The following is a 15,983-nucleotide window of genomic DNA, read 5'->3' on the forward strand; positions in this document are numbered from 1 at the left end:
TGCAATGGAATTAACTGGAAAGTAATTAACTACATTTCATAATTACATCTGAAATAGATCATTGCGAAGTTGGTCGTTATAATATTTTCCATAATATGTCTCATTAATGGCAAAACGATATCTCTATTGCTATTAATAGTTTCCAAAGTTTTTTTGTAAAAATCGAAAAATCGAAAAATTGAAAAATCGAATTTCATTCAACGATACTGTCCTTGATGTCGAGTGCAGCCCACTTTGATTTTGTTTTGCATAAATTTTGAATTTCATTCAAAACATTCGTTCGAATCGTCGAATCCTGTTCTTTTTTTTACACGTGTGAATGCAGTTATTCTTATTTTGACACAGCTTGCTGGGTAATCTTAAATATTATATATATGTCGGCATTACGAGGCTTTTAAAATTCTTTTGTTATTCCATTTGCTTTATAGATGACTGCTCATTTGTGAGGTATTCGTTTAAAAGAATTTTATACCTGAAACCGTGAGAGTTTTTAAGAATCCTTTATAAATAAAATTAAAAATTTTTATTACTCGTCGTTCGAGAAAGAAAACGACGAACACACTGTAATTCATTTTCGGTAGATTTTTTATCAAAGTTTGTAAAAAGAACTACGTGACATTCAAACAAACTTTAATAACAGTAAAGAATTTTTTTTTGACGACGTGTCAACAGCGAAGAAACTTACTGTTTTAATAATTATTATTTCAATATTTTGTTGTTCCATCACGTGCTCGTATCACATCTTTCACATTTCGAGGCATCGATATCGCATGATCTTCATACTCCAGCATTTAGATTTCTTTTCACGATGAAATATTTTGTATGTTACAAACAGACGAAGACATTTAATTTTTTGTTAACAGTTCATTCAAATACAGCCAACTCTTTCATTCTATTCCTTTCACTTGTATGCGATAGTGTCGTTTCTAGTTTAGGTCTTCGTCCTAAGAAATGTTTTATGGTTTGCATATATAAATCTAATAAATTTGAAAAAACATCTCAACGAGAAAGACACAAAAAGAATGCTGTTGAGACGAAAATATATAATTATTAATGAAAGAATATAAATGTGAAAATTATAAATATATAGTAGAATTCTTTGTAAGAAAATCTTTATTTTCAAATGTGGATTACGTTTTTATTGAATTTGTACAAAATTTTTCTGCAGTAGTAGTAGTCCACCATAAGATCTTTAGCATTACTGACATTAATGTATTCGGTAAAATAGTATTGGCGCATACGATAAAATAGAAATAAATTAATTCAGTTCCCGGAGATGCATAGAATTTTTATAATTGAAAAAAAATCTTATACGTACGCGTGTACACTGGTGTCGGTAGGAAAAAAGCTTAGAAAAAGGGGAAAGAGATAAATGCGCGTATGCAAAATACTTTTACTTTCAAAGTGAATGCATTAAATGGCATATAATGGAGCGACTGCATCATTCGCAGACAAATAAGAAACGAGCTTTGCTCTAACGCTACGTCTACTTGTTAAACAAAAAAAAAAATAATAGCAACAACAACAACAATGACGAAACATTATCTTAGACGTACAACGTGCACGTATGGTAATAATATTTTTTAATCACTCTCCTAATTATGCTATGAAATTTATATTACACATACGTATGTATGTAGATAGACTAATCAGTAATAATACTAGTATCCATGCAATGATGGTAATTATCTTTTTGTATTTAACTTTATGTGATAATTTTGATCGCACACGAATCAGCTGAATTGACAAAATATCAATTGTAGAAAATAATAATATATTACATTGTTAATATGTACAATACTAAATTTTGATCGCACACGAATCAGCTGGATTGACAAAATATCAATTGTAGAAAATAATAATATATTACATTGTCAATATGTACAATACTAAATTTTGATCGCACACGAATCAGCTGGATTGACAAAATATCAATTGTAGAAAATAATTACATTTACTGAAATCTGACAACTTGTAACTCTATCATAATTTTCATTTATAATTCTTTACTGTCTCGATCAGACTAAATATAGCGTTCGTGGTGACACTGTTGTGTTTTTAAAAACAATTACCAATCAGGGTTAAATTGTACAGAAATAATACTACATGTAATATTTATATATATATACAGTCGTGTATAAAAGTTTCTGAGCAGATGGTTTTTTCAATTTTTTTTCGCAAATGAAGAAACTTGAGCAATTTATATTTACATCGTATACAAGAATATAACGCGTGAAAAAATACAATAAAATAAAATCAACGCTACTCGTTTTCATATATATTTATTTTGAAGATTATTGACCTGACATTTGCAAATATTTTCGGCCTATTCGTTTTTCAATGAAAATACCATTTACAAATATCATATTATAAGAATTTTCTAAATGTTATATTAAAATATATTTAATACTTAGTAGCTACGTCATTTGTTACGATATTGACGGCAAAACGTCCAGGCGTTGATTCAATTAATCGTGAATTTGATACCATTCTTCTTTTAATACTTGATACAATTTTATCTTGTTCGAGATGCTATGCTTTCCAATTTGACGTTTTATTTCTTCCTCGACGTGTTTGATTAGATTTAAGTCTCACCAACTTCGATGCATATTTCTGGTCGTTGTCGTGTTGAAATATCCACTTTTGTGGTATTGGGTGGCAAGTGAGTTTCTAAGATGTCCCTGTACGTAACACTTTTCATCGTTTTTTCGATTTCTGCAAGTAGAACAACTCTTTTAGATGAGAAAGCTCATCACACTATATTGTTATCACCACTGTACTTTATTGTCGCTGTTTTGTACCTGAAATTATTTCTAGTACCAACTGAACATCGAACGTAACGTTTTTCGTTGCTAACAAAGAGACTAATTTTATATTCGACGAAAATAATATTATACCAATTTTCCATAGTCAAACATGTCTTTCATCGCTACCAATGAAATTAATTTTAAATTTATCGAAAAGAAAAATATGTTTTAATCCAATGTTCATATTTTTCAGCGAATTTTATTTCTTCCTCGACGTGCTTGATTACAATTAAGTCTCACCAATTATAAATTGGCTGTTTTATTTTTCTTGTCTGAGATTTTTATCGGCTATGGAGCTCAGTTATATTGTAATTTTCTTGTCACGGTAAAACAATTAATATTAACGACATTTTCTTGTAAATCACAAACGTCATCCACGCCTTACTGATTTGATCGACATTCTACGTCCTCCACAATATTTGATCATTTTTTATCAATATTCGATTTTTCGATCGAAAGTGTGGAAGTAATTTCGCGCGAAGTCTTTTCGACAGTTAACAATCTTATCACAATTTTGCGAATTCGAACCAATGTATAATATTTCAAGACTACACTTGTACCGACTACAAGGAACATTATTCAATCGATGCCAAAATCGCAAAGATTATTTATATAACTCGATACCATATGACACAAGGGTTCCGAAACTATAAATAAAAAATTCTACCGAATGTTGGTTTGATCTTGAGAGGTCGATTGAAGGAATTCCTAGAAACGCTATGAAAGAGACAGGTGTTCGTTCATTATAGTCACTGTGAAAATTATTATTGCTTCGATAACATTTTTATTCTTTCTTTTCTTTTCCTTTCATCAACTTCTCAAGGTCAAGTTAACTTTCAGTAGCATTTTTACTTATATAGAAAAATCTGTTTAATTTTGACATTAATTAAATAGTGTTCCTTGTGAATGTAATGGTACTACATAATTCAATCTCACTGTAAACATTGTCAACCTTGTATAGATCTAATATGGAAACCAGCCAGGAATTTTTGCAGATAGCGGATCGGTAAGTTTTTAAAATGAACACATACGGAAGCAAATAGAGTTGATTTTATTTTGCCGTATTTTTTCACACAATTCGTTCTTGTATACAATGTAAATAAAAATTATTCGTGTTTTGTCATTTGAAAGGAAATTTAAGAAAGTCGTCCGGCTGGAGACTTGCACGCCATTGTACGTTCGAAATTACTCTATATATAGAGTCTTCTTTTGATGTTTATTCAACAAGTGACGCATCCATAGTGTAATTGTTATTCGAAAATTGTTATCCGCAATTTGGTAACGTAGATTTAATTATCGTGTTACACGTTGTTGTGAATGAAAGCACGTACGATTGGAAAAAGATTTCCATCGTTTGGTCAACGATGGGATGACTCATCTCGAGATCATCGCGCTTCGGTCTTCCCTTAGTACGTTATTTGATGATTTTTTTCGCGTAATCTCGCGGGAAGAGACACGTTTCCCGATCGTCCAAATGGTGGGGCAAACGAGCCGCTTAAATACACTGCATCAATGACCGTACCTTCCAGTTCTCATTCAGCTGTCCGAAGTAATTTCCAGCGTACGGCCCTTGCTATTTGACGATCGCAAACTGGGAACGAAATAATCCAACAATGCGAACATTTTCAATCGTGTTGGTCGCAACAGTGGCCACGTTGTCGACGGTGACTGCGATCGAATTGCGTGAGTCATTTTTTTATTAATTTTTTTTTTTTGGGGGGGGGGGGGGGACGTTTCGTTTGAATTTTTCATCAATTCGAAGTGCAGTGTCTTTCCATGGATATTCTCAGTCATTGCTCTGGTTTCTTCGTTTCGTACCATTTTGAGTAACGTAGACTTCCATGGAATTTTCTGTGATGAAAGTGAATTGAACTTTAACAATCAAGGTGAAGAATCGAACGTTAGTTCTAAAATGTTAGAAATCGTGTAAGTGCTCGATGTAGTTTGAATAATCCGTAAAGAGTTGAACGGTTTTAAAATGGAAAATACTCAAAACGGCGAACAAGATAGTGAATCAAAATATAGGAATAAAAGAAGCTGAATAAATTTGAATTTCTTTAAATCTTATCGAGGTTTCTAAAATATTGGAAGGATTCTCTAATTTCTCCTAAATCTTGTCAAAGGTTCTAAAATATTAAATGAATTCACTGTTAATTGCTCTCTGAAACTGAGTTTACGATGACAGGAATACATTGGTTTTTTTGTCGAAACAGTTTAGATAAAATTCAACGCCTCGACGAATTCGTATCAGGTGATTTCCTGTAAAAAAGTTTAAGCTACTTTTTGGAATATAAAACTGCGATATAAAATTCATACGACCGTAGAACTTAATTCATTTTGAAATAAAGTTGCCGATCAACCGACACAAACCGAAAAAACACGTTGCAGCTAAATCGTATCTTGTGCTAATAATTATTGTCACGATTTTCGATTGTCACAATATCGATTTAACGACAATGCCGTGAATGGTTTAACGTCGAGGAATAAGCTCGTTGCAATCAGCCAATGCAACGCGTCGAATCCTTTTTCGGGTACAGCAATTGGTGGATCACGCGATTAAGGTCAATGTCAACAATGAAAATGGTCCTTGATCGAAAACTGGGAAAATAATACGATCGATTACGATTGCTCGACGTTGATCGCGAAAGTTGCATAAAATTGGAACGACTTTTATTGTACAACAGGTATAAAATAAACGCAACTGCAATTACCAGAGTATTTCATTTTTATGAACCGGTCGTTTCATTTGTATTCGTAAATATAGCTCACAATTTGGAAATCAAATGTAGAGCTCAATCCGTGGAATGAAAAAATGTGACAAGTTTTACGTTTAGAATGTGAATATTAATAAACTAGTTTCTAGAAAAAGTTCGGTAAAAAGATTGGTTCTCCTTCTCGGTTGATAAACTGAAAAATTTTCCACTTCTAGAGGTATCCAAATTCTAAGAGTAAAACTCTTTCGATATTATACCGTTTAAAATTCAAACCCAACATTTACAAATCATTAAAAACAAAGATTATTTTTCAAAGACGAGGGAGGTGATATGAAATTGTAATTACCCGATACAATAGGTATAATTCGAAATGCAACGGAAGATACGTTATATCGTGCGCGAGCCGAATGCGCAGTGCATCTTCCACGATTAACCGCGAATTTTCAAATAGTCGTTCTTACCAACCGACCCTAACCCCCAGAAATAGTATTATTTCGTGCGCGATAGATTTTACATAAAGTTGGATTGAAATAGAATACACAGAAGAGTCTACGACGTTTTTATTTTTAATAGTTCCAAGTTAATAGGTCTCGACAAATCGAAAAAGCGATTAGATAGTCAGTGTACACACCTAAAGAGAAAGTAAATCTCTTCGGTTCGGCTTCACTACCGCCGCTGCACTTTATCCGATCCGCTGCAATGCAGCCTATTGCATAATCGCTGTATGCGACATTTCTTCCAACATTTTGTTCTCCTTTTGCAGCGAGCAGCTTCAGGATATGCGACAGAGCTCTGCCGGAACAGGAATACAATCAGTGCATCGCCGATGCTGCCAGAGACGCAGTCGTTTCATTGGCCGGAGGTGAGTTTCTCCCTAACTCTTTTCCTGTCTAAAAGAAACCATTAGCGATCGCTTATTAGTTCGTCGATTAGCGGTCTAAAGTCACGGTGGAATATTGTCTCGGATACCATGCGCTATTTCTACTAGGAATTTCGTTTCTTTTTCCCTCAAAAGAGAATACAATGAACCCATCTTGACCTATTCGTCGTTTCATCTACACGATACTCGAAAACATATTTTAATCGATATTAAAATTTATTCGAATATCGTATTATTCAAATTAATAAATTTCGGGGGAAAAAAGACAATAATTTGATTCATTTTTTACCGATACTAAAATTTGTCCGAACAACACGTTAATCGTACGGATAATATCATTTTTTAATCAGAGTTACGCGTAATATATTTCACAAAACGTTGCTAAAAATTTACCAGTCTGATGACATCATTCGCAACAATTTACTCGACGTAGGCTACTCGAGGTAAACTGCGTTAAAAACGTTAATAACGAAAGATTACGACCTTTTCTGGGAATTCGAATAAAATCTCGATCCGTAGTATTTACCTTTCGATTCGCGATTTAACGTCCGTTGCCGTTATTGTTATTATTGCGCGAAAATAACATCAGCGTCTAACAGTTGTCATTATTTCCCTGGCTACCTACTTGCATAAGTATTATCATCCGACCAATCGCGGTCTTCCACTGTGACACGATTTTCATTGAGAAACAAGAAAATTCCTCTTTTACTATGAACTAACATAATCGTCTTTCTACACCTTCACTTTAAATCCCTCGTTCTCAATTTACCGCTGAATTTTCTAATCAGTGTTTCTGTCATGTTTCGCAATTCCTTGAAAGACAATAATGCGCACTTTTCTTCTAGTTTCACAATAATCACACTTTCATAGAGAAACCGAAGTGAAATTTCTTATCGAGGGGACGTTCTCCACGCGCGGTGTTCCCGCCATTTAATTCTCACTTTTCGATTTCTATAGACATTGAAATGCTCAGTTTTCTGCCGATTTCACCCGGCAGGAATTTTTTTTTTACGAAAACCAACCATTCTGTCTCGTATAAATACTTCTTATCAACCGAAATATAATAAAAATTGTGTCCACGGAGAGAATCAAACGTTTAATACACGGGCAACGTTAAATCGGTTAACTCGATTCGTTAATTTTAGAGAATATTAAACGCTGATAGATTATCGATTGCTCGCTACCATTAACAAAATATTCGAAAGTAACAATCGTTGTATACAAGATCTCTCAAAATTAAAATATCGTTTAAATCAATAGTTTCTTGGCATAAATGCTTTCCGCCTCAGATAGTAATTTATGCGTTATTTGTTACGATAGGAGTGATTTTGAGAGCTTTTTACATCGTAGAATCTAATTTTGATAAACCACTTTACGTGAAAGATCTAATTCGAATTACAATTTCTTTTAAAATGATTGCACTAGCACGTAGCTCGCAATTACCCCTCAGATAGGATCGAGTAATTACTGCAGGTGTACAAATTCGCTACAAGAGCTCTTGAAATGCAAAACTAAATAATATCAAAGTCTGAGAGCGAGAATTCCAGTCGTTACGTAACATGTCGTTGTACTCGCTACGTAATTTCGTAATTTATCAAAAAGACTTACAATTAGAAGAAATTGATTGATCATTAAATTGTAATATTGTGCAAATTGACTGTTCCGAGAATGGTTTCTAATATTTAACAAATGTACGTCCGTCCGGTCAAGGGTTTACGACGTGGCTGGCTGCATGAATCGAATGCCTCTTGTAAAAAAGAGAAAGTTCTCTCGTTACTACGTCTAAACTCAAATATTGTTAGGTTGAAACCAAACATATTGAATTGACCACACCGACCGCTAAAAACAATTGCAAGGGTCGTGGTTTATGACAATGGTGGTTTCCGAGTTTGAAGACGATTGTACCTCCATCGTAATTCCGATCGTAAGATAATAAAACGATCGTGTTCTTAATACCAAGAGAGAAGATTTGAAACATAACGATTATTTTACGAAAAGAAACGCGTAAAAACAACGAATCATCTCTTTCGCTCATTTGCTACCCGTTTATCGACTATTATCGAGCTATGGAAAATTGTCAATGAAATGTTCCTCGAATATTGTAGATTTTATATAAAACTGTTCCTAAAATACATACAACACAACGATAAATGTATAGATAAATATATTGCAACTTACAAATGAGCTTACAAACTTAAAAAAAATTAAACTTTTATCTTTCGTTTGAAATACTTTTTGTTTGCAAATCTCGAGTACCGTGTGCTTAATATTTCTCAAATACACTCTAATTTTAAATTATAGACACTTATTCGGGTTCTTCGTTTCACGTGCTACATAAATTTAAATGTGTTATTTTTATTACTCACAGAGTTGCAATTAATTGCAAACGATTTTTATGTTCTTATTATGAGTAGTTCGCAACCGATGTTTTCGTGCAGATTTCGATGTTATCTAACTTCCGACAAGAAAAATAGCGATGCAGGCAATAATATTAACAAAACCTTAGAACGAAGATGTTTCTCTAAATATTATGCTTACACGTAGTTGAATGATTTCTGAACACTACATATTCAGATTTGACCGAACTTATATTCGTGTATAACTCTAACAAGGCAAAGTACTTGTAATTTCGGGAGGAAAATCGTTTCGAAATAAGTATCTTTTTCTGTCTCCAAAATTCTCTCAAAAATCTCTGAATGACCTATGAAATTTTTATCCTACAATTGGCTCCGTAGATACGAGGATACACGGTTCAAGATTCGTTAATTTCCAACGAGATCGAAAGTTTAAATGCAGTTCGTGTTTTAGATCACCGTGCTTCAGATTCGTCATCAATTTTCCGCATTGTTCGTTTCTACGAATTTCTACGAATGCGGCAGTTTTCCAATGATTTCACCGGAGCAATGCACGCGGTGTGTTGTCGAAACCAGCATTAGGTTTCTCCGGTATAATCGCTAGTAGCAATTTGCAGAGGTTCTCCTTGACTCGAGCGGTCGTCCCTTCGCTTTCCGAGCCTTTGAGAAAAATACAGGTACGAGTGTGTAAAAGTGCAAACGACCGCCTGCGCGGACATTGTACCTACGCCGCGACAACGATTTCTCGATACGGAGATTCCAAACACGTGACTTTTCGCTCAATGTTTCCTGCTCCAGATTGCAAAACCGTTTTACGAAACGTAACGGAGCGAAAACAGACCAGAATTACCCAGTTTGCAAATTTTCGACGGTCCTCTGTGCAGGTTTGAAGAACTTCAAGATCCTACCGGTGGAACCTTTACTGGTGGACAGCGTGAAAATCGGCGAATCTCAGGGATCGGTCGCTTTGAGACAGGAGTATCGGAACATCAAATTACACGGGCTGACGAAGAATTTGCAGATCAAAAATTACAAGTAAATGCCCAGGAGCGGTTTTAGTATTTTTTAACCTAATCCAGACCTAACCCAGATCCAAAGATAAAAAGTTACAAATGTTCGAGCTCAGTTTCAGTACATTTATCCAGATTTGTGAATAAAAAATTACAAGATTTTATTGTCCATATTAAACCTAACCCAGAATTAACCCAGATCTAAAGATAAAAAGTTACAAATGTTCGAGCTCAGTTTCAGTACATTTATCCAGATTTGTGAATAAAAAATTACAAGATTTTATTGTGCATGTTAAACCTAACCCAGAACTAACCCAGATCTAAAGATAAAAAGTTACAAATGTTCGAGCTCAGTTTCAGTACATTTATCCAGATTTGTGAATAAAAAATTACAAGATTTTATTGTCCATATTAAACCTAACCCAGAACTAACCCAGATCTAAAGATAAAAAGTTACAAATGTTCGAGCTCAGTTTCAGCACATTTATCCAGATTTGTGAATAAAAAATTACAAGATTTTGTTATCCAGACTCGATTTTAATATTTTAACCTAATTTAGAACTAACCAGGAGATCCTGCAGATAAAAAATTACAATTGTTGGGGCTCAATTCTTTTTTCAGCATCGACTGGGACAAGTGTTTGCTCTCTTCGGATTCGTACAATCCTCAAGTGGACTTTGTCGCCGATTACAAAGTAGATGGTAAAATACTATTGTTGCCTATCAAAGGATCTGGAAAGTCGAATATCACTATGTGTGAGTGTTATTATACCTTCAATCGTTGCATAGGAATAAATTCTCTGAAAATAACAAGTGACAAGTTGACTTTTCAAAATATAGCGAGGTTAACGTTCCCAATATTAATACAGTTTCCACTATTTATTTACAGATGATCTGAAGTCGCACAACAACATATACTGTGAGAAATACCAGAAAAATGGAGATACCTATTTAAGAATAAAGAAGTACGATGTGAAATTCCACCCTGATCGAGTAACGATGAGATTCGAAAACCTGTTCGATGGTGACTCTATTCTAGGTATGTAAAAGAAGTGCACCAAACGTTAACCTATCGAGTCGTTTAACACCAAAATACAAAATGTTTTCCAAATTAATCACGTCACCTAAGTTACAATAGATCGAATTTTATGGAACACTTTGTGCTTGCACACAGATTAAAAAAATAAGAATCACTATTCGAAATATCTCGTTATCTATTTGATTTGACCAAAAACGTATTTCGTACGAAATACATTGATTTGTATATTTGCAGAGATGTGATAATATATATGTTTTTTAGTACTCTACCGTTGTCGATAAAAGCACGAATTTAATGATCGATAATATGGTGACCTTGAGTTGACTTTAAAAAAATGCAGTGTCGTTTATGAAACTCAAGGTCATCTTGATATTTTTGAAAATATAATACATAAAAAGTTATAAAGGCATTTGGACAATAGATTGAATGCAATGTATTTCGTATGAAACGTTTTTTAATCGAACGAATAAATAACGAGATACGTTGGACAGTTCTTATTGACTCACCCTGTACACTAAGTAGCACATTTGTGGTCTCAAATGATTCTATTTTATTTCACGACCGAATTGCTGTTCGCGCATTGAAATATTTACACACTCCGAGTTCAACGGTGAGACTACTACCTACCATGCATTGAAATCGCCTAAGCACTACGAGTCCAACGATAGTTATCTTACCACGCATTGGAATCACCCGATTTGAATTTTTTACCGTACGATTTACGATTTATTAATATCGAAATTTAATCTTTAAAACGTTAAATGCCACATCAGTTTTCCACACTTGAGGATATCCCTAATATTTACTCGAACCGTAATCTAAAAAGTTGAAATATTCGATAATTTTTCGATGTATTTGTTATTCTATAGCATTACTAACGAGAGTAATGCTATTTAAAAGTTTACAAGTATTAAAGTTCATGTCTTAAAAACGCTGTAAAGAATCGTAACTTTAGAACGTCGAAATTTACATTTTCCATCGTAAAATTTGAAGGGATAACATTTATTCTCCGAATCTATAAATATCTTATACCACAAGATTGATAAGAGATCTGGTCTTATATTGTAAAACATTGATTATCTAGTAAATCATTTTTAGTATCTCGAGAGTAGATTGTAATCACATAAATATGCGTGTACGATACAATGATGCATGATCTTTACGATTAATGTTTTTTTACGTAAAGTTAGTATACCGTAGAAGACGTTCATTAGAATTGTAATTTAATACACATCGTTGAACGTCCGTCCGAGATCCAATAAAAGTTGTCATTATTCCACTGAAAGGAAGATGTATGATCTTCGTTATCTTCAAGGTCATCGTTTTGAATCAAAGAAGAATAATGCATTACGCGTTGCGCGCAACGTTAAGCAAGTTTTGTCTGACATCATTTTCTGTAACATTGACCGCTTAGAAAATAACGTGAAACCAGTGTTAGTTGACTCACTTAAATGTAAATTTTTAAATAAGCGTAAAATCGTTCGTGAATTCGCACGAGTATAGATGACTGAAAAAAATTCTTAATGAATCACGAAACTCGGTAACTGAAAAATATTATCTAGCAATATCGTTACAAACTATTGGGCTAAAAGATAGTAAAATCGTTTAAATATTAAATGTTGTTTGTTTATAACGTGCAAACTTAGCTCATACGTGTAAATACTAAATGATTGTAATAATTGCATGTGTATTCGGTAATTTCAATTATCTCTAATAAATTCTTTCGAACTCCTAGTTCGTTGATAAATGAATTTAAAACTCGACCTCCATAAATTCTTAATTTTGAATTGCAAATAAACCATCACGTTTGGTACAGAAATCGACGATAAACAAAGTGGTTAAATTCAAGAGTAATTGTAAAATTTCAAATGTAAATGTAACACTACCTATATAAGATTATTGTTACATTGTATTCCGTGTTACTTATACCGTCATTTTATTGTTACAGGAGAACAAATGAATCGTTTCATCAACGAAAATTCCGATTTGCTCTTCAAGGAACTTCAATCACCCTATGAAGAGACCTTCGGTCTAGTTTTCACGAAAATTGCCAACGATATCTTCAGTCGCGTGCCTTTTAATAAAATCTTTCCACCAACGTAAAGTTATACGCGCTATCGTCGTGTATTTACGCTAAACGTAATAATGCATCGTCTTCTGTAAGTAAATGTAGACAAAAGTTTCCGAGGTGCCAAAAATTTGTATATACCTACGTGTATAAGTATTACGCGCTGCTCCGAAAGCTTGCTAGAACATACTTTACCGACATTGTTATTGCAATTTAATGTACATTCTGTTTTAATAGAAAAATATTTCAATCGATTTTGCGATGATACTAATGTACATTTCTCTGCCTGTTCCATTCCTATTTCCAGAGGAAGTTTTCCATATCAAATTTCGGCGAGACTCATCCTGCGACGTTATTACGTGACAACATTGTGATAAATGTTAAAGGATACGAGCTAGAAATATCTGTTTCACGTGTACTTAAATATACATATATATGTATGTATTTAACATGTAATTTTAAGTATATATATATATTTTATTTAAATTCACTTGTACTATTTGACGTATGTATATTTAAATACACGTGTATTTTTTCTGCGTATGTATATTTAAATATACCTACAGTTTGCATACAGGTATACAGGTTCATGTATATTTAACTGCAACCCTGTATTAACGTACCCCTATTTTAATTCGCATAATTTTTAGAACATGGTTACTAAATTGTGAAAGAAAAATATGATTAGAGAAAATATTTAGGCTAAAGTTATAAAAATAAATCTAAAAAGCACTTTCATGAACACAATTAAGGTACTGGGTGCAAGAACAATTTAACTGGCACTTCTCGATGCTCTATTTTTGGCCCTTGTTATATACCCCTGTACTGTTTCCACATTCTCTATTTTTGGTAGAAAGTATGCAGAGGTGACTAAAATCAATAGCTAACAACAAAGGGAAATTGGCAAAATATTAGTTTTGTACCTTTATTTCCAAAAAGTTGCTACTATAAAAAACTGTAAACATGGCATCGTATATCTGTTTTTGTTAAATTTATTGTATATTGTGGTTATTAATAAAAGAGACTGAAAATATTTCATTTACAACTATCAATTAATAACTTTGATTGCATTAACCGAATTATTTAATGCAAAATATACTAGTATTATTTGATTATCAGTAATGTAACGTCGTCGCCCTAAACATAGATTGTTGTTGGAAGAGTATTTCTAGAGAGATGACGTTGAGTGTAGTGTATTGTAGGGTGTTGTTACTTAACAAAGTACCTCGAGAAGTTTTGTCTACTCTGGATATCGTTGTTGTTTATTACTCATGTGTTAGTTGTATACATATTTCTGATACATCCTGGCCCTTAAATAGAAATCCTACATATATACAGTGGGCATAAAAATAAGGTCAACACGTAAAATTTTCAAATTCTCTTTGAAATAACTTGCAAGATATGAAAGAAAACAGGAAAAAGGTGTATGATATTAAAAGCTCAATTTATCTTCTATCAAAAATATATATTTTTCTTAGTAATAAGTTAACAGTAAACAAATTAATAACACAAAGACCAAAAAAAGTATATTTTACTTGAGACAATATAAAGTTAACACATAATATTACAATAGGGGATACTATGTATGTAATTTTGAAATGAGTAAGCAAACAACTATTGAAATGCGTCTGGGTGTGTATGACTGCTTTCAGGGTTGGAAATCCCATGTTCATTGAAGATACAATGACAAAGGAAGATTACGTTGAAATATTGCAGGAAAACTTAGAGCCTAACATTATGAAATTGAACTTATCAAGAACAGGGACATTTCAAAGTAACAACAATCCGAAGCATACAACACACATTGTAAAAGAATGGTTTCTTTACCATATACCGAAACAATTAAAACATCCTCCGTTATCCCCAGACTCCAATCCCATAAAAAATCTATGATCAGAAAGTAAGGAAAACAGAGATAACGTTAAAAGAAACTCTTAAGAAAGTCATTTTAAAAGAATGGAATCAAATTCCGGCAAGTTACACATCCTCTGTCAAATCTGAGAAACAGATCGACTGAAGTTACAAAAAAACAATAAAAGTTCAACAAAGTATTAATTTTACGAAAAAAAAAAGAAAAATTATTATTGATACCTGTGGATATTAACTTTATATTGACTCCAGAAAAATATACTTTTTTTGCTCTTTGCATTATAAGTTTGTTTACTGTTAACTTATTACTAATAAAAATATATGTTGTTTATACAAGACAAATTGAACTTTCAGTATCATACACCTCTTTTCTGTTTTCTTTCATACCTTTTACGTTATTTAAAAGAGAATTTGAAAATTTTAATTGTTAACTTTATATTGATGTTCACTGTATACACACGTCATCATAGGTTAGGACAATCTGTACCGGTACTTTCCACGTGATTTACAATTCGTAATCTGCACAAACATGGTCACACCACGAAAATATTATAAATCTAGGCCCATAACTTGTTAAAATGTATTATTGAATACAAGCTCGCAAAGAAAAATGTAGATGTATATTCTACGCCCTAAGTCGCTTATGCTCAAAGAGAAAGTAAACACTGTTGGCACATCGTTGTTGGTGCTTTTGAAATTATAGATGGTTACCGACTATCGAACAAGTATCGATAGTCAAAAATTGGATATTCATGTTATTTTTCATTTGTTTCATGTCATGTGTGTTGTGGTTAATTTAAAATATTGTCTCGTTATAGACGGTTCACTTTGGCAATAGGCTCAACTTATAACAGTACTCTATTTTACAATTCTTCTGTTCTTTGCCGTGTCGAGTGCGACGAGGTCCACGAATTGAAATGAAAAAAAAAGGATAACGGACATTACGAAACTTTAAATAGTCAATCGATCAAATGCTTTGTTACAATATTAAATTCAAACTTATAGACAGTATGAATGTGGATTTAATTATGAATAAGTAGAGTTAGCTATGTTTCTAGCTTCGGAATGTTGCTTTCCCTACCTAATACCTTCGTCGTTATTCTGTTTCTATTAATATCAGTATTTCTAATAGGAATCCAGAAAAAAGTTAATGGTATGGTAATAGACTGGGACAAACAGGTTATGTAATTACAGAAAAAATAGTCGCTACCAAAGATTGACGATAACTAATTAAGTACAGTAG

At 33.0% G+C, this 15,983-nt stretch overlaps 1 protein-coding gene across 1 annotated transcript; it reads left to right on the top strand.

Annotated features, from left to right (window-relative positions):
• The first annotated feature begins 4,348 nt into the window (after window positions 1-4,348).
• On the top strand, window positions 4,349-13,136 carry Jhbp-1 (take-out-like carrier protein). Its single transcript, XM_076317703.1, has 6 exons — window positions 4,349-4,490; window positions 6,285-6,383; window positions 9,640-9,790; window positions 10,387-10,520; window positions 10,654-10,803; window positions 12,752-13,136. The coding sequence occupies exons 1-6, from the start codon at window positions 4,421-4,423 to the stop codon at window positions 12,904-12,906; spliced, it is 759 nt and encodes a 252-aa protein (XP_076173818.1). The 5' UTR covers window positions 4,349-4,420; the 3' UTR covers window positions 12,907-13,136.
• The last annotated feature ends 2,847 nt before the right edge of the window (window positions 13,137-15,983 follow it).

Source organism: Ptiloglossa arizonensis, chromosome 1 (assembly GCF_051014685.1).
Source record: "Ptiloglossa arizonensis isolate GNS036 chromosome 1, iyPtiAriz1_principal, whole genome shotgun sequence".
Taxonomy (NCBI): Eukaryota; Metazoa; Arthropoda; class Insecta; order Hymenoptera; family Colletidae; genus Ptiloglossa; species Ptiloglossa arizonensis.